Source organism: Onthophagus taurus, chromosome 6, assembly GCF_036711975.1.
Source record: "Onthophagus taurus isolate NC chromosome 6, IU_Otau_3.0, whole genome shotgun sequence".
Taxonomy (NCBI): domain Eukaryota; kingdom Metazoa; phylum Arthropoda; class Insecta; order Coleoptera; family Scarabaeidae; genus Onthophagus; species Onthophagus taurus.
The window spans coordinates 10,095,477-10,115,380 of record NC_091971.1 but is presented as its reverse complement, the minus strand read 5'-3'; the positions used below and the strand labels follow the sequence as shown (position 1 = coordinate 10,115,380).

The 19,904-nt window shown below is 31.6% G+C and overlaps 4 protein-coding genes across 4 annotated transcripts; 1 reads left to right on the top strand and 3 right to left on the bottom strand.

Moving 5' to 3' along the window:
- Positions 1–744, top strand: LOC111427955 (cap binding protein 20). Its single transcript, XM_023063329.2, has 3 exons — positions 1–138; positions 195–515; positions 570–744. The coding sequence occupies exons 1-3, from the start codon at positions 67–69 to the stop codon at positions 666–668; spliced, it is 492 nt and encodes a 163-aa protein (XP_022919097.1). The 5' UTR covers positions 1–66; the 3' UTR covers positions 669–744.
- On the bottom strand, positions 711–2,173 carry LOC111427954 (beta-1,3-galactosyltransferase brn-like). The gene is made up of 2 exons (XM_023063328.2): positions 1,912–2,173; positions 711–1,813 (listed from the first exon to the last, which is right to left on the bottom strand). Exon 2 carries the CDS (start codon positions 1,783–1,785, stop codon positions 745–747), a length of 1,041 nt encoding a protein of 346 aa, XP_022919096.1. The 5' UTR covers positions 1,786–1,813; positions 1,912–2,173; the 3' UTR covers positions 711–744.
- A 3,708-nt stretch (positions 2,174–5,881) lies between these two features.
- LOC111428001 (cyclic nucleotide-gated channel beta-1-like) lies at positions 5,882–9,178 on the bottom strand. Its single transcript, XM_023063384.2, has 5 exons — positions 8,960–9,178; positions 8,659–8,822; positions 7,526–8,069; positions 6,805–7,384; positions 5,882–6,749 (listed from the first exon to the last, which is right to left on the bottom strand). The coding sequence occupies exons 1-5, from the start codon at positions 8,984–8,986 to the stop codon at positions 6,004–6,006; spliced, it is 2,061 nt and encodes a 686-aa protein (XP_022919152.1). The 5' UTR covers positions 8,987–9,178; the 3' UTR covers positions 5,882–6,003.
- Positions 9,179–12,634: 3,456 nt separating this feature from the next.
- Positions 12,635–19,390, bottom strand: LOC111428075 (outer dynein arm-docking complex subunit 4). Its single transcript, XM_071197056.1, has one exon. It carries the CDS (start codon positions 15,333–15,335, stop codon positions 14,133–14,135), a length of 1,203 nt encoding a protein of 400 aa, XP_071053157.1. The 5' UTR covers positions 15,336–19,390; the 3' UTR covers positions 12,635–14,132.
- Positions 19,391–19,904: the final 514 nt, after the last annotated feature.

Genomic DNA, 19,904 nt, shown 5'->3' with positions numbered 1-19,904 from the left:
TTATTAAACGTCAAAATCATAAACAAATATTTCTAGAAAAAACCTTATAAATCTTAACTTATTGACATGGCTGGGGCCTTAGCTTCGTCAACATCATCTGCAGTTGAATTAAGTTCGTATAGAGATCAACATTTTAAGGTATTATCAAGTATTAAGGAATAATAGCAACCTAACCTCACTTTATTCTAATTTAGGGGTCCAGAGCTGAACAAGATAAACTTTTACGTCTCTCCACCACTTTGTACGTTGGAAATCTCTCCTTTTTCACCACCGAAGAACAACTCTACGAGTTATTTTCAAGATGTGGTGATATTCGTAGGATTATAATGGGTTTAGATAAATATAAGAAAACTCCGTGTGGATTTTGTTTCGTTGAGTATTATAATCGAGCCGATGCTGAAAATTGTTTAAGATACGTTAACGGGACTCGATTAGATGATAGGATTGTACGTACTGATTGGGATGCTGGGTTTATTGAAGGTAGACAATATGGAAGAGGAAAAACTGGGGGACAAGTATTCTTTTTTAATTAGATATGAGGAGGATTACTTAAATAATATTATTTTTAGGTTCGTGATGAATATAGGACTGATTATGACTCGGGGAGAGGTGGTTATGGGAAGATAATTGCTCAAAAACTTGTCCCTGAACCACATTTTGGACGATAAAAAGAAGATATTTAGATTTAAACATTTAACAAATAATAATAATTTAATTTTATATAAAAAAGCCTTTTATTTCAAATTATGCATTTCCTAGTTCTTTTTGTTCATTCCAAATTTGTTCCATTTTGTTTGAATCATCATATCCATGCACAGCAATCATAAATTGATAATGTTCAGGTGAATATTCCTCATAAAATAAAGTAACATATGGTGTATGGTGCGGAATTATCCCTAATTTATGTGCTATAATACCTAAATATACATCATCAAAACGAAAAAATTTCACAAAATGACTAGCATAATACATATCAATTAAAGTATTTAAAGATAACATGTAAGCTCCAGCTGTTGCATACAGAGGGTATTTATTATAAGGATATTCCTCTAAAGGCATAGAAAATTTGCTTATTAAATTTCTCATTGGATAAGCATCTACAGCGTATCCAGCATAAAATCGACTCGGTTCAATTGATTGTATATTTTCCATGGCTGAATTTGTTAAATAATCAGGATATTTGGACGGATTTCTTAAATATCTCAATACATTTTTAGTTGAAACATAATAATCATCATCAACAAACATATAAAACTTAGAATAAGGACAATGATCAACTAAAAACCTATAACTCATTATAGTTTTTATAGTATTTGTAAAATATTCATCAATGAAACTTCCTTGAATCACATCTTTATATTTTTCACTTTCCACAGACACTTTATGTTGTAAATCTAGATCATTTCGCATTCCTAACATAAAAAACGTTCGTATTTCAACATCAGAAAATCGATGTTCATAGCCCCAAGTCTTCCTGATAGCCTCTCTTCTCCCAAAATGATCAATTGCTGATTTTATCACATACACCAATCGAAGTGTGGTGTTTTCTTGACATTTTTCGTGTGGGTTTTTTATAAAATAGTAGTTCATTTGATTAATAGGTACATGTGAAGGCGTTAAATGGTTCTTCATCTCTTCTACATACTGATAAATATCCTCATCAAGTGGATACGAAAAGTGTCTAAAACTAGTCGTACGAAGATGTATAAAAAATCCGGATATATACAGGATACAAATTGCGATTATTGAGAGGAATATATACAGTTTTAACTTGGATATACGCATTTCTTTGGATTTTAAGTATAATACAGTTCTAAAAAGAAAAATTTTGTTGTAAACATAACCACAAAATTGAAGATAAATCAATTTAACTTAGGTTCTTTATAAAGAATTAGATATAATAGTACTTACTTAATACTGTTTATGTATTGAATTAAAAGATAAAATCGAAAAGTTATTTGTAAGATAGTTGAAAATTAAAGGGACTTTGAGCTTTGAGGTTATGTTTGTATTCTATCATCCTAATTTAAATGCAAGTTTGTTTAATTCGTTGTAAATTAAATGAATATATCTTTTTGAATAAATTGACCTTTGTATAAGAATAAATTAACTTAAAGTTGCTTTAACTATGTTTTAAATGTGTTTGTTTGATGTTTTGATTGCTTTTAATGGCAATTCTGCTTTTTAGTAAAGTATTTATACAGGTGTCCGGTATCTTCCGCATCAGAGTGGAAGATTTATGCTATTTTTTGTAATTCGCGTTTTTATCCTTTTCTTTTCTTAAAAATAAAATAAATTTTGACAATGGAGGGAAATTGGTATGTAGCAGTTGGTAGCACCGTAACACTTGAAAATAGAAATTTGTTTTGACAGTTAGAAACTGTCAAAACACAAAATGTATTCACCTGAAAAAATGTTTCATGTACAACTCCCAAAATAAGAGAATTTGCTTAGAGTTCAATGTCCTCATTATTGTGGACCTTGTATTCGATGCTAAGAACGTGTTTAAACATCCATAGACAAACATTGTCACATTGACAACTAGAAAAATTAATGACCCAATGTTACCAACTTGAACTGGTTCCATAAAATGTTACTAAAAACCTTTGATTATATATAATATGGATTGAACTAACTGAATATATCTACTAACAAAAATGTGGCTCAAGGTGAATAGACGCAGATGGAAAGCGATAATGTGAAAGTGTAACAAAGATAGACATAAAACGGTACTAAACAGACGGGCGCATGCGCACAAAAGTGTCAATAATTTTGTTGTGTCACAGCCAGTCACACCGTTAAATTTAAAAATGTATTGTTTCGTGTGCAAAGTTCGCGATAATACAGTTTCACATCACCTGTAAGTATTATAAATAATAAGGAAATTTTATTTTATTTTATATTTTTTTCTTTTTTCATTTATTAATTTTGTTTTAAATTTACCGCCAAAATTAACGCACGCCCATTATATGTCAGTACGCTTCTATGTCTATCTCGGTTCGATCACCTTGCGCAAGCTATCTCTCTCGTTGGCTCAATCCATATTATATATAAGCAAAGCTAAAAACTCATTTCAGCATCGGATGCTGTAAGGAGTCTCATTACAGCACCCGTTTGAGTACTGTTATAGCTTTCATTACCGTCGCGAATTACAAAAAGATTATTTTCTATAAACAATTCTTTTTAAATAAGTAAATATATCATGAAAACATATGCAAAAGATTAAATTGAAATACCACATAATTTGGCAGCAAAAAATTCCCAAATAAATCATTTTATTTGATACAAAGAAAAGAGACTCTCCCATTAAAAAGCTTGAATTAGATTATACTAGTATTATTTGGAGTGGTTTACACTCAATTTCAAATTATTTCATGTTTTGACAATGTTGATAATTAAAGCTTTATAATTTCTCAAGCACAAAATGCAAAAATTTATTGAATGCCAATTTGATTATTTCTCGATATTTATGCATCTAAGAGCAGAAATGTAAAAGAGCAATATTGTTAAGAGTAAAGTTTGCTACAACTTTTATACTAAAACTTTTTCTCTTCAACTTTCCGTATTCAATGCTCTACCAATACAAACTTTAAGACCACGATTTTATCTCATTTTGAACCAATTCGATTTTTTCTCGATATTTGTGCATTTAAGAGCAAAAGTGTAAAAGAGCAATGTTGTTAAGAATAAAGTTTGCTACAAGTTTTATAATAACATTTTTTTCCTAAAACTTTCCGAATTCATAACAATACAAACTTTAAAACCACGATTTCATCTTATTTTCACCAATTCGATTTTTTCGCGATATTTATGTATCTAAAAGCAAAAGTGTAAAAGAGCGATATTGTTAAGAATAAACTTTGCTACAACTTTTACACTAAAACTTTTTCTCTAAATCTTTCCGAATTCAGTGCTCTACCAATACAAACTTTTTAACCACGATTTCATTCTCATTTTCACAAATTCGATTTTTTCTCGATATTTATGTATCTGAGGGCAAAAGTGTAAAAGAGCAATATTGTTAAGAATAAAGTTTGCTACAACTTTTATACTAAAACTTCTTCTCTAAAACTTTCCGAATTCAGTGCTCTACCAATACAAACTTTAAAGCCATGATTTCATCTCATTTTCATCAATTCGCTTTTTCTCGATATTTATGCATCTAAGAGCAAAAGTGTAAAAGAGCAATATTGTTAAGAATAAAGTTTGCTACAACTTTTATGCTAAAACTTTTCGTCTAAATCTTTCAGAATTCAGTGCTCTACCAACATAAACTTTAAAACCACGATTTCATCACATTTTCACCAATTCGATTTTTTTTCGATATTTATGCATCTAAGAGCAAAAGTGTAAAAGAGCAATATTGTTAAGAATAAAGTCAGCTACAACTTTTATACTAAAACTTTTTTTCTAAAACGTTCCGAATCTCGTGCTCTATCAATACAAGTAGTAACTTTACGATTTCATCTAATTTGCACCTACTCGATTTTTTCTCAATATTTATGCATCTAAGAGCAAAAGTGTAAAACAGCAATATTGTTAAGAATAAAGTTTGCTACAACTTTTGTACTAAAACTTTTTTTCTAAAACTTCCTAAATTCAGTGCTCTACCAATACAAACTTTAAGACCACGATTTTATCTCATTTTGAACCAATTCGATTTTTTCTCGATATTTATGCATTTAAGAGCAAAAGTGTAAAAGAGCAATGTTGTTAAGAATAAAGTTTACTACAAGTTTTATAATAACATTTTTTTCCTAAAACTTTCCGAATTCATAACAATACAAACTTTAAAACCACGATTTCATCTCATTTTCATCAATTCGATTTTTCTCGATATTTATTCATCTAAGAGCAAAAGTGTAAAAGAGCAATATTGTTAAGAACAAAGTTTGCTACAATTTTTATACTAAAACTTTTCGTCTAAATCTTTCAGAATTCAGTGCTCTACCAACATAAACTTTAAAACCACGATTTCATCACATTTTCACCAGTTCGATTTTTTCTCGATATTTATGCATCTAAGAGCAAAAATGTAAAAGAGCAATATTGTTAAGAATAAAGTTTGCTACAACTTTTATACGAAAACTTATTCACTAAAACTTTCTGAATTCTGTCTAAAATGTTCCAAACCTGTGTTTTACCAATAATAAGCTCTAAAACCACGACATAATCTTATTTGCACATATTCCAATTTTTCTCGATATTTATGCCGCTGAGAGCAAAAGTGTAAAAGAGCAATATTGTTAAGAATAAAGTTTGCTACAACTTTTATACTAAAACTTTTTCTCTAAAACTTTCCGAATTCAGTGCTCTACCAATACAAACTTTAAAACCACGATTTCATCTCATTTTCATCAATTCGATTTTTTCTCGTCATTTTTGCATCTATAATTGTAAGAACAAAAGTGTAAAAGAGCAATATTGTTAAGAATAAAGTTTGTTATAACATTTATACTAAAACTTTCAGAATTGAGTGCTCTACCAACAAAAACTTTAAAACCACGATTTTATCACATTTTCACCAATTCGATTTTTTCTCGATATTTATGCATCTAAGAGCAAAAGTGTAAAAGAGCCATATTGTTAAGAATAAAGTTTGCTACAACTTTTATACTAAAACTTTTTGTCTAAACCTTTCCGAATTCAGTGCTCTACTTACCAATACAAACTTTAAAACCACGATTTCATCTCATTTTCATCAATTATGCACCTGACTGGGAAGTACGAATCGGTCATTGCCACTTTCGTATTAGCCAAGCATTAAGCTTTTGAATGAGACATTGTTTATCAAAATCGGTTGAGACGTTCTTTTGTAATAATCAAAATAAAAATTGGAGGCTAACTTCATGTAGGTAAATTTATAATAGAACACAACTAATAAACAATAAATTTATTTATTTTAACATCGATCATCTAAAAATCCAAAAATATAACAGTTCTTCCTTCATCATTTTATTACTTCCTAATCTCATATATCACCCAATAAAAAAATATCACTTTCTAACTCATCGATCTATGAACGGTAACACTAGTTTCGAAAGAATTATTTAAACAATTATTATAATAATTAATGTCCATAACAGAAGGTAAACTATTTCGAACTTTAAATTTATCATTTTGTGGCTTTGAATGTCCAATTCGTGACCCAAAACGAAGAAGTTTCCTTGTTTCTGAATCGGCTGGAAGGACTTGTAACACTGTATCAATAAGTTTAGCTTGTGGCTTTCTAGGAACGGGGTTATTAATGACGATTAAAGCGTTTCTTTTACGTTCCAACGCGGCGTTTTTCTTCATTAGTTGTTTGGCTTTCTTGTTGAGCAAGTCTTGAGCTTCCGGATAATGGGATAAAGCGGCATTTAAATCAGCTTTGCTCAAGACGAAGAGATTAGAGTAACCATAAGAACGAACATCGGCTGTTCTCCGATTCATTCCGGCTATTCCTAACAAACTTATTTCTCCAAAAACACATCCTTCGGATAAAGTCGCTAAAACTTCATTTTCACATTTACCAAGAACTTGAACTTTACCCGATTGGATGATGTACATTTCTTTTCCAACATCTCCTCTTTTACAAATAATATCTCCTGGGAGATAAATTACTGACTTTAATTGTAGAACTAATTCTCTTAGAAGTGCTTCATCGCAATCGGCGAATAATTTTACTTTACTTAGAGTTTGAATGTGGACGTTTATTGAAACATCCGTTTTCATTTTATGAGGTAGACAATCCATGATGGTGTTTTCATCTAAAATAAGAAATTTAAGTTTTTATTTTAATGTTTATTTAACATGCAATTTTACCTAAAGTGTGTTGTGTTTCCCAAGTATAATGAAACCACAATTGAGCTCTGCGTTGCATGTCTTGAGGTAAATTAAGTCTTCTAAGATACTCCAAGGTCTCATCGACCAGTTTTCTATATTCCGTTTGTGATCTTGTCGCCGTCGCTATTATATCCCTTATCTGACCGATTAATAAGGCAAAAACGAACACCCCCATTAACCAAGAAAACGTCATAAAAAGATATTCAAGTTCTTGCGTTGGTTTTGGATTTTTTCCGATTGAAGTCGCGGTTTTTGTGGCGAAATAAAAACATTTTATGTAAGCGTTTCCTTCGCCGTTAAAAACGAAATTGTTTGAACCGATTCCTTCCCAAGCTGAGAACCCGTAATAAGCACAAGCGTTTAGATGGATTAGATACATCATGTAAAGGAGCGTTCGTGTTATTCTTAATATGTGTGGTGATGCTATTAATTTATCAACGAGGTCAAAAAAGTCCCAAAATGTGTGCATTTTTATTATTCTTGGGATCCTTAATATAACTTTTTGTGGTCCCCATAAAAAATAAAAAAAATCTAAGGGAAGAATTGATAATAAATCCATCTAAAAATAAAGATTGATTCAAAATGACTTCAAACAGAGCGAAACAGGAAGCTTTTTTTAATGAGCATCCTGTCCATAAACTTTTTTTGGCTTGTCAAATCGGATGTAAACTTGACTTGTTTATTAATAACTTTAACTTACCTTAAACCTTGTTTTTCTCATATAATTTTGTCTTGTAAAATTAAAATCTTTCATCCAAAATCCTTCGCTTAAAAACATAATTCTTGGTTGAATGAGCAACATATCAACGATATAAATAAAATCGGCTAAATAATCGGCAGCCATCCATATTGCTGTGTTTTCGGGTGTTTGATAGGGAAAAGAACACCTCAAGGGAATCACCCAAGTGTTATATAAAACTGCAGATGCCGCAATTGACATCCAAAAAACGTATACTTTTCCTTGAGGATCAATGACTTTCGTATCATAAACGTGTCGTATCTTGGAGCAAAACGTCTTATTGCTCAATTCGATTTCTTCTGATTTGGTGTCGGTGTCTTGTGGGTTAGTTAATTTAGTTTTTACAGCTTCCGCATCAACGGCTGGTTCATCTAAAGTCTCTCTACTGCTTATTGATGAAGGTGTTGGTGGCATTTGTATTCGTTCTTTTACGGTTTGTGCTCTAAGTGTGAAAGCATCGACTAAATGTCTTATTCTATCTTGAATAAATTGTTTATTTGCACCCCTAAAAAAAATTAAAAAGATTTTAGGTTTTATTTTTATTTAGGTTCTTCGTTTAAGAGTCGATTTATTACATCGGTTGCAGTATGCAAGGACGACTTCGCGGGTTTGTCTTGAATTCGTAATTTACGTCCTTTTCTCGTCGTTCGAATATTAATTGAGAATGGATGTAAAATTATCACGCGTCGCTCGGCGATTTGAATATTTTAACACGTTAATTTATTCGTGATGCAATTTTTATCGCACAGAGAGATGTATTATTTTTTTTTAAAACGATGATGTGGAAATCATTTTTTTATGGAACGAGAAGGTTAATGTACTAATTCATTTACGCAACAAGAAAGTATCTTTTAACGATACCTTTTAGATGAAAGCGATGAAGATGATTTAAACAAAAAATGAATGTGAAAGGATTTGAAAGGAAAAATAAAAATCTTAAATCATGTAATTGGTAGAAAGAAATTTGGAGATTGGGCAAAAAAGTTTTAAATGCATGAATCTCACGTGACTTTCAGTGTACAAATCACAACGCAACAGGTTTCCTTAGAATCCTTACAAACTCTATCAAATCTATTAAATCTATTTAATCTTACATATTAGCAGAATTCTCTGGTGAGGTCGATTTTCTAGTATCATCCTTCTTTTCCACAACGTTAATGATGGTTTTATTTGGTTCACTACACCATGAAGAAGCCGATTTCGAGGCTGTTCTAGGTGCCACTTGATCGAGCGCTAACTTTTCCGGATAAACCATTCTCTTGGAAAAAAAAAAATAAAGATAACTTGACTTTCTTGACTTCAAGAAAATCTTTTAGAATAATTTTTGATGGTTGGAGCTTTTAGATTCAAGTGAATCAAGCTCGAAACGTCGATTAGCCTACTAGGTTCTCTTACCTTCTTGAAACGGTACACGTTTTCCATCGTCGATTATTAATGCACCTTGCGTGTCATTCAGACGGCCACTGGAAAACGGCCCTTATTCGGTTGGGGCCCCACGGCGCAGTTGCCGTGACGACCTGCCCGCCTGGCAATCGATCGATACCTGGTGCGTATTTTTTGTATTTGTTGGTTCCTCGCAATGTCCTCCAAATATAGAGGATCCGATTAATTGCGACATCTGTATTCAATTGACGATTGGTAATTATTTCGTTTTTATTTGTACGAATTGACGCGGGTGGTCCCCACCAAGTGTTTCACTTCGAAAAGGGTTTGTTTGGCTTGAAAAGGATTCGGATTTTAATGAGTTTTATGAGTTGATTTATGATTGGGTGTGTGTGCTTATTGGTTTAGATTGCGATAGGTGCGAACGAGGACGTTTCACGTTATCGAGGAATAATTGGGAAGGTCGTTAAAAAATGATCTATTGATAGAGCTTTAAAGCTTAAAGATAATTTTGTAATTAGAATCGTTAGATATTGTTGCATAAGATTTTATTCCAAGGTAAATTCAAATCATTTATGATGATCAACAATTAACAACAACAATTAAAATAATTAATTTAATTCTAACGTGTTTTTAACATTTTATTTTTAAACACAATTCAAGAAGCGTAAAATATATATAGTCATGGACGTTTTAAACAAATTACATATTATTATTAATGTTGTGGGTTTCATTTTTCAATACATTTCTTACAGTTTTCTAAGGTTTTGAGAGATTTTCTAATATTTCAGAGCCTCAGGTTTAGGTGTTTCTGGATTTTATTTGAGATGTATCTGCCTTTTCATTAATTTGAGAGTATTTTCAAGAATTCTTCCTCGATTATTATCAGTACCAACCTAAATCAGCACACATATTCTAGCACCTTGGCCAAACTAGAAATGCAGAATTTATGATGGACACCATCATAACCGTAATTCAAGCCGAAGCAACACGGTCCACGCGCTTCCATTATAATCAGTGTAAATCAAAGCTAATCAACATATATTCTAGCACATTTTGATATCAACTTAAACTGCAATCTTTCAGCTTCATTTTGAGATATATTACATATCTTTATTCAAAAATCTGAACTCAGGATGATTTTCTGAATTTCTTACATTTTTGTTAAATTTCAACATTTTGATAATATTCCTTTGGGAAGCTTTTCCTCCAAAAATATATCATCAAACCCCATATTTTTTTAATCTTATCTCAAAATATAATGTTTTAGTTTTATTTTGAGATATATTATATACATAGCACAAAAAATTATATTCAGGATAATTTTTTGAAGTTTTTATGTCATTGCTAAATACGATTTTTGACATTTTTGCTTCAAGGATTTTTTTGTCCAAAAGTATATCATCAAACCCTATATTATTTTAATTACATCTTAAACTAAACTCTTTGAGCTTCAATTTGAGATATATTACGTATCATTATACAAAAAATTAAACTCAGGATGACTTTTTGAATTTCTTACAACATAGCCCAATTTTGAAATTATTTCTTCGGGATGTTTTCTCCAGAAATATATCATCAAACACCATATTTTTAATCCTGTCTTAAAATACGTTCTTTTAGCTTAAATTTGGGATATATTACGTATCTTAATACAAAAAATTAAATGCAAGACGATTTTTTGAAGTTCTTATATCATTATTTGACATATTTTCTTCAGGAATTTTTTTTTCCAAAAATATGTCATCAAACACTATACTGTTTTGATTACATCTTAAACTGCAATCATTCAGCTGCAATTTGAGATATATTTAGTATCTTTATTTAAAAAACTAAATTGAGAATGATTTTTTGAATTTTTTTCATTTTTGTTAAAATTTAACATTTTCACATTATTCCTTAGGAAATGTTTTCCTCCAAAAATATATCATCAAACCCCATATTTTTTTAATCTTATCTCAAAATATAATCTTTTAGTTTTATTTTGAGATATATTATGTATCATAGCACAAAAAATTATATTCAGGATGATTTTTTGAAGTTTTTATGTCATTGCTAAATACGATTTTTGACATTTTTCCTTCAAGAATTTTTTTCTCCAAAAGTATATCGTCAAACCGTATATTATTTTAATTACATCTTAAACTAAACTCTTTCAACTTCAATTTGAGATATATTACGTATCATTATACAAAAAGTTAAACTCAGGATGACTTTTTGAATTTCTTACATTTTTGTTAAATTTCAACATAGCCCAATTTTGAAATTATTTTTTCGGGATGTTTTCCAGAAATATATCATCAAACACCATATTTTTAATCCTATCTTAAAATACGTTCTTTTAGCTTAAATTTGGGATATATTACGTATCTTAATATAAAAAATTAAATGCAAGACGATTTTTTGAAGTTCTTATATCATTATTTGACATATTTTCTTCAGGAATTTTTTTCTCCAAAAGTATATCATCAAACACTATACTGTTTTGATTACATCTTAAACTGCAATCATTCAGCTGCAATTTGAGATATATTTAGTATCTTTATTCAAAAAACTAAATTGAGAATGATTTTTTGAATTTTTTTCATTTTTGTTAAATTTCAACATTATTCCTTTGGGAAGCTTTTCCTCCAAAAATTTATCATCAAACCCCATATTTCTTTAATCTTATCTCAAAATATAATCTTTTAGTTTTATTTTGAGATATATTATGTATCAGCACAAAAAATTATATTCAGGATGATTTTTTGAAGTTTTTATGTCATTGCTAAATACGATTTTTGACATTTTTTCTTTAAACATTTTTTTCTCCAAAAGTATATCATCAAACACTATACTGTTTTGATTACATCTTAAACTGCAATCATTCAGCTGCAATTTGAGATATATTTAGTATCTTTATTCAAAAAACTAAATTGAGAATGATTTTTTGAATTTTTTTCATTTTTGTTAAATTTCAACATTATTCCTTTGGGAAGCTTTTCCTCCAAAAATTTATCATCAAACCCCATATTTCTTTAATCTTATCTCAAAATATAATCTTTTAGTTTTATTTTGAGATATATTATGTATCAGCACAAAAAATTATATTCAGGATGATTTTTTGAAGTTTTTATGTCATTGCTAAATACGATTTTTGACATTTTTTCTTTAAACATTTTTTTCTCCAAAAGTATATCATCAAACCCTATATTATATTAATTACATCTTAAACTAAACTCTTTCAGCTTCAATTTGAGATATATTACGTATCATTATACAAAAAGTTAAACTCAGGATGACTTTTTGAATTTCTTACATTTTTGTTAAATTTCAACATAGCCCAATTTTGAAATTATTTCTTCGCTATGTTTTCTCCAGAAATATATCATGAAACACTATACTTTTTGAATCCTATCTTAAAATATATTCTTTTAGCTTAGATTTGGGATATATTACGTATCTTAATACAAAAAATTAAATGCAGGACTATTTTTTGAAGTTCTTATATCATTATTTGACATTTTTTCTTCAGGAATTTTTTTCTCGAAAAGTATATCATCAAACCTTATACTATTTTAATTACATCTTAAACTGCAATCGTTCAGCTGCAATTTGAGATATATTTAGTATCTTTATTCAAAAAACTAAATTCAGAATGATTTTTTGAATTTTTTTCATTTTTGTTAAATTTCAACGTTTTGGGAAGCTTTTCCTCCAAAAATATATCATCAAACCACATATTTTTATGTATCTAAGAGTAGCTGCAAGATTTTTCAAAGATTTTAAAAATTGCTTGTAAATTGCAGGTGTTTCAGTGATTTGTTTGAGATGATTTCTAGAAGTACTTACTAATAGGAATACTCTAGAATTACTAATTGGATTCCAAGTATAACTTGGGGGTTTTAAGGATTTTTACATGTTTTAGAGGATTTCTAAGCTATCTAGTTGTTGCCCAAGGATTTCTGACATTTATTGGAAATCGATCTGTATTTAGAAGTACTTCAGGAGAATTTTCAAGAATATTTAGAGTTGTGCCAGCAAATACTCATGACTTTGTAGTTCTTATCTTTAAATTTGTTTTCCTATGAACGGAGCAAGAAAAAGTTGGAAATAAATCCAACTTGTTCTACTCACAACTTTGCACAGTGTTTTCTTCCACACACAACTCTTTGTGTTTCTTTTCAGACTGCAGAGTTCTATCACAAAACACTGTATGTAATTTAACCTTAGGGATGTTGGAGCGCGCTGCGAGGAGAAAAGATGGATCCCAATTATACCCCGGGGGCCTCTAATATTCCCCGGTTTCCTTTATGATGATTTTTTATTATAGCTACAGCGATATTTACACAAATAGAAAAAAAACAGGAAACATCTTTTGGTTTCCTTCTTATTGTTTTAAAAGATAATCCTCACACGAGCCTCTTTTCTTATCATAATTTAAAAAACACCGCAAAACGTGGTTACTCAGTAGGAAAAAGTAAAAGCCCCACCGGAAATACGGTTATCTCTTCTGAGAATAAACACGCGTTATACAGCTACTTCCATTTGAACTAAAAAAACCAAAAAGAAAGCGATAAAATACGTCCTTGATAAAAAAATGAAACAACGCGATGTCAAAACGAGCAATTAAACATTTCCTCGATAACGTCTGAGCATCCATTAATTCTGACATTTGTCAAGATAATGTTCCTTTGAAAGGGAAAAAGCAATTAAAAAATTAGGCGCAATTGGCGTTAATTACAATGATGCACGTTTATCGCGATGGTTTTCTGACGTTGGAATTACATGTTTATCGAGGAATACCTGTTTCTTCTTGGATTTTTTTAAAGAAGTTTTTAAATCCCGTCATTTTGAAGGGTATCACGTTTCGCGAAGATTTATCGGGGTCTCAGAGTTCGGTACGAGTCGGCATTCTTTGAACGTCTTTACTGCAATGGAACAACAACCATCATCGAGGCGTTTGTATAATAATAAGAAAAAATGAGGCTGTATAAATTAACACAATGGATTTGTGAGTCACACCTGAGTTATTCCATCGTTTTTATGAGTTGTCAATGCTCATTTTTCGTTTTAAAAGTTAAAGGAAATAATTTGAAAATGATTTAATTAAGTTTTATTAATAACTACATTAGTACTTAAAGGTTTTTGGTGAATCTAATTGCAATATTATTTATCTATCATATATATTTTCTAATTTTATCTTTTATTTTAATTTAGGTGGAAGTTGTTGCCTCCAAAATTCTTGCCTCTTATTCAAATATTCAACGGCGTCCTTAATACAATCAATAATTTCATTATCATTCTCCTTAAATTGACATCTTAAATCTGGGTGATTCAATAAATTGTCTAAATAATCTTTGTCGGCTCCCAATTCTCTTAATAACGAGCTTTTCTTTGAACTCGCGCATCTCCTTGTTCTCGATCTGGTTCGATTAGAACAAGTTTTTTCTGTTTTTCCGTCCAAAGTGGTTGGGGTCTTTGGAGTTTCAACTTTGATGGAGTTGGTTTGTTTGGTAGCGCTTCTGGAAGGAACTTTCACTAGGAAAGCTCCTCCAATAGCGTTTTCGATGGCTTTCTGAGCTTTCTGAACGCCGAGTTTGAAACCTTCGTGGTCTGGACGAACTTTGAGGCCTCTGTGATAGTACATTAAACTATGTTCGAAGTCGCCTAAATAGTACAAGGATTCTGCTTTTTGAAAAAGGGCTTTTATAAAACTTTTGTCCATACTCAATGCGGTTTCGGCGTCTTTTAAACCATTTTCTGGCTGACCTAGAAGTAGGTAGCATTTACTTCTTGCAACCAAAGCGTTTTTTTCGGTTGGATTTAATTCCAATGCCTGGAAAATAAAGGGTAAATTAATAATGAAGGATTTATTTTTGTTTGTTTTTAGTTGTTGTATTTGAACCTTCGTCATGAAATCTAAAGCGATGTTTAAATCGCCTCTTCCCATTTCATAATTGCCTAAAGCTAAAAAAGTACCCGGTTCAGCTTCTTCTGGGATTGCTAAAGCTTTCGATCGATCTTGTTTTCGTTTTAATTTTAAAGATTGTTTTATATCTCGTGTCCCCATGTTAACAGCGGCTGCTCTATCTTTATCGGTATAATTTTCTTCTTCTCTTATTCTGCTTCTTCTTCGTTTTCTCAAACCTTTTTTGGTTACCTCTTTTTCAATAATGTTAACACCGATTCTTGGTACTTTTTGCTCCACGATCGGTTTTAATTTCTCCATTTCCCCATTATCTTGTACATTTTCTGGTTTACTTACATTTTTATTTTTATTATCGGCTTCTTCTTCTGGGATTTCACTTTCGTCTAAATTAATTCTAACAAACCTTTGTAGGATTTCGTTATCCCTGCTGGTGTCTAATCGGTGAGCTTTCGGCACCGCTACTGATGAATCTTCCATTTTCGTGCGGTAGCTGTGATAAAGTTTTTAAATTTATTGGACTTTTAAAGTTATTAATATTGCACGATAACTTTACGGGTGTATTTTTGGTCTAACACTGCCCAAGAATCGACACTTTCCTAACCCGTTACCATAGGAACTCAGGTGTGATCAATTTTCGCGTTTCAACGCTTCAACTTTACACCTAACGGCGATGAAAACTCAACGAGAAATGAAAACATTCGATTTTTCCGCCTTTTTAAATCCTCACATGTGTTACGTGTGATTTTGTCATAAAACTGTTTTCGTGTGGAGTTTTATAAAAGTTTTTTTGTACCAATTTTTCTTTATCATAGAGGTTTAACATGAAATTATATAAATCATCGATTACTTTTGAATTTTTCTTATTTATTGTCATCTTAATACATCTTAAAGTTCAAGGTTAATCCTTATTCCTTCTTCGCGTGTACAATATATTGTATACTTATATCGGCCTTTCCTTAATCATTAATTTCATCCATAATCTATCTAGTTGCTAATGAGTTTTTACCATCTGATCATCCATAACTTTGTTGCGTTCACTCGCAACTCTTTCCTGTTGGTTTTATACTGACCCTAATCACGAAATAGCGCCTCCAACGTGACGAATGGTCTCCACGCCGACGCTAATTCTTCCACGTCTCTTTCATTTCGACGGTTTCGTGTATACGACGGAAACTTTACGAGTTTGGGGGGCCATTTCGTTGTTGGTCATAACGGTTTATGAAGGTTTATAACGAAGTTTTACTCCAGTCTTGATTAATACCCTTGTTGTTAATTACAAAATTGTACTAGGTAACGCAAAAGTTGCGATTATTAAGGAAATAAGAAAATTTAAAATGCTAAATAATAAAGATGGAATTAAATTTAACTTGGAAATACCACTTTTTTCCTTTTATTTTTAATATGGAAATCGGTTGAAACGTTTCCGTGATTTTACTTGGATTCGAACCAAGAAAGAAATATATCTTTCGATCACCCCTAAAGGATATTTGAATTTCCATATAGATGCGGTTGTTTTTTTGATATGGAAATGTTATTGGAAAAATATATTACATTAGAGTGTATGAATAAGTTGGAATTAGAGTGTAAACGAAAATTATTCTTCTATAGGATTTTCGAAAATTAATCACAAAATCCGATTTAAATTTAATCCTATTTTAATGAAAACTGCTTTTGACATCAGCCGAAGATTGAGGTTACACCATATCTTACAAGAAAGAAAATATATCTTACAGAAATTTTAATAATTTTCACATAATATCGGCTTTACCAAATACTTTTCATCTGATTCGACATTCGAATGAGGGATTTTTTCTTTCACAGTGTATTTTTTTAATATTAAGATATTACTATCTAAAAATGATAATAATACTCCGGATGCGGTTTTCTTTGTACTTTTACTGATTTCAACTGGCTACATACAACGAAAATAATAAAAACTATCTTATGTTGTCGATAAAATTGAGTAAAAATCCCATTCAATTTATAGCTTTTTAAGTTTAAGACAGTAAATTTTATCTTAACATCATTTCCATATAAATTCGTTCGATTTCGGAAATTAACCGAATTAATCTTTGGATTCGCTCCTTATTGTTTAATGTAGCGCTATTGCAGGTCATTAATGAGTTGTATATTGACCAGAATAGCACCATTATGTACAAAGAGACATAATTAATAGTATACGCAGATGACATCGTCATAATGCTGTGAAGGAGAATGCACACAGTTTAGGGTTACATATAAATATAGATAAAAATAAAGTCATGGGCCTGAAAACAGCACACCAGCTAAGACAAAGCTGCCTATCTGTGAAGCTCAGTAAATGAGACCAATGACACAGTACAAGAAATACGACAAAGAATCATGAAGGGGATTAAAATACAATATGCACTTAATGCAGTTCTAAGGTCATCAGTTATTCAACGAAATACCACGATTACCATATAAAACTTTGATGTTCACAAAAAAAATAAAAGAAAATCTTTGGTCCAATAAATGGAGACGATGATTGGAGAATTCGATATAACAAGAACTGAGAGAATTATTCAAAAACCTGGATATTGTGAGATTTCTAAAGATCCGAAGACTTTAGTGGGCTGAACGCGTGGAATGAATGGTCAACTGACCATAACCGATCAAAGGGATCACCTTGAACGCTATGGGAAGCTAGCATAAAGAGGGATGCTTTGAAGTACTTGGAGAAAGGAATTGGCGAGCGGCTGCGATGAGTAGGAGTTTTTGAAGGCAAAAATTGAATGTTTAAGGTTCAGTCTAGGTTGTAACGCCACTGGAAGAAGAAGAAGATCTTTAGACTTAATCAGTGCAATTAATTAAAAAGAAGCAAAAAGTGTCTATTTTATCTTTTGGTTGAAGAGACATGTTAAACATGTTTTTGCCACTTAAGATTCAAAGGCAGATACTAATTAGAGTGATCACTGCTCACAGGACAATATCTACAGAGGCGCTACTCGTTCTAGGAGACTCACTACCTATCGACCTGATGGTTAAAAGAAGAATTGCATATACGGAAGAAGAAGGAGGAGATGTAGAGGACATTATAGCGGAATGGGCAAGTAAGTGGAAGGACAACACTGGGAAGGCAGGATGGTCAAAGAAAATCTTACTCGACATAATACCATGGTTTTCAAAGAAACCTATGAAAGTTAACTGTTTGCTTTTTTGTTTTTGTATTTTTACATGGTTATGAGTCATCCATGCCAGAAGAAGGAGTAAAACGACGCATAGTGCCCTAAATCGGTTATGGCCAAGAGTCCGAGAAGTGGGTCCATATACAGAGTGTTGGAGAAAGAATGTGAAGTGTTTGGGGAGGTCGACATAGCTGAGAGATGGTGGAATGTCAGACGACTGGGGGGACGGAGCAGAGAGATGCGGGAAAAAAAGAAGAATTGGTGTGTATGAAGGAGAAGAGGATACAGCGTCGAGGATACAGGCCAAAGTTTGAAACGCGCAAGCGTATTTCCGGCCCGTCTGCAGAGATCTAGAGGACGTTTTTTAGAGGATGCGAGCCCTTCACTCTGGCGTTGAGCCAGGTCGGCTGCTAGAGCTTTTTCCCCCTGTATAAAAAAATGGGTTGAGTTGGGTTGGGTTAGATTGGGTTGGGTTGGGTTTTGAAGTATTCACCTTGCGATTAATATAACAGGCAAAACAACTTCAAAGGTAGAAAATCAGCTTTTTTTGTAAGTAAAGTAGTACGATTGCTAGACGTTATTAAAGATAAAGAAGCAACCTAATAGAGGAAGATAGCAGTATTACAAGGGAATAGTTACTTGGAGCAGAGGTACATTCATGGACATATAGTTTAATGGTAGTATAATGGCATGATATCTCATTGTATTCTTTAGGGTTCTTCTTTCTTGAGTAAATTAGATAAACTTCAGCTCCTATAACAAGTAAGGATAGCAAGATTACTGGATTAACGGCTCCAAGCGAGTTCCAAAGTTGATCGTGCCTCTCTTGCCAGAGTTAGTTAGTTGAGCCCACTCAATTTCGCCTAACTTGATATTATCAATTTTGCAATAAGGCAGTTCTCGTTGCACGTCCATTGATTTGGTTCAACTGAAAGGTTTGATTACGGATATTGGTAACATGTGCTTCCATGCATTCATGTCTCCATTCCACAGAAAGTTCCTTAACTTTTTGAATCAGGTGGTTTGCATTGTTTCGTCGTCTTACTTCTCTCCACATTGAGTTATTGCGTGTTCTTCTCAACCAACTTCTTCATGTAATATTAGGCACAGATGAGAGTATCCTTAGAGAAGGTATGCGGGAATTAAAATAATTGCTAAATCACGGTGGTATAGGATAAAGAAATAGTTAAGTGCAAGTTTCCTTGTACAACTAACAAAATTATGACAAGAATTAATAACGATTCATGAACGAATTTAGTTGAATTAACTTTTGGAGGCGGATATAAGAGACATGCTTTTCTGTCTCGACCAGGAACAGGATTGAATCGCTAATGATAAGAGTTGTAGTGGTGTGGAGCGAGATGAAGATAGAGAAATATTCTTGAAGTAATTTTTTGCCGATCTTTTTAGGTTGGTAAAATAGTAGGGTTAGATTTGGGTATGGATGCATGAAACAAAATTTTATTTTTAAATAACACGGTTTTAGTTTTTTTTTCATCTATAACTAATAATATATGTGGTGTTTTACGTATCCAATCGTGACAGTGAATAAATTTAGTACATTCCAATAATCTTGCAACATGAAAAGCAAGGAATTGTATGAGACATCGTTATTGTTTGCCATTCTTATGCTGAAAGCGTTGTCAATTCTATACCTAGCGTTATTTACGCTAAACGAGTCATCTTAAACAATATTACTTATCCAGTTTCCTTGCAGAAACGTTAAGGTTTTCTTTCTGCTTTGATGTCCTTCCCAAATCCTTTTGTGTTACAAAGAGACACGTTTTATTTATAAAACTGGGTTTATTGTAAATTGTTTCATTAGAGGTAATTAGATAAAAATGGTCTAATGTGAATTTGTGTATACGCAGATAAAATTTAATTCGTTCAAGGATGTAAT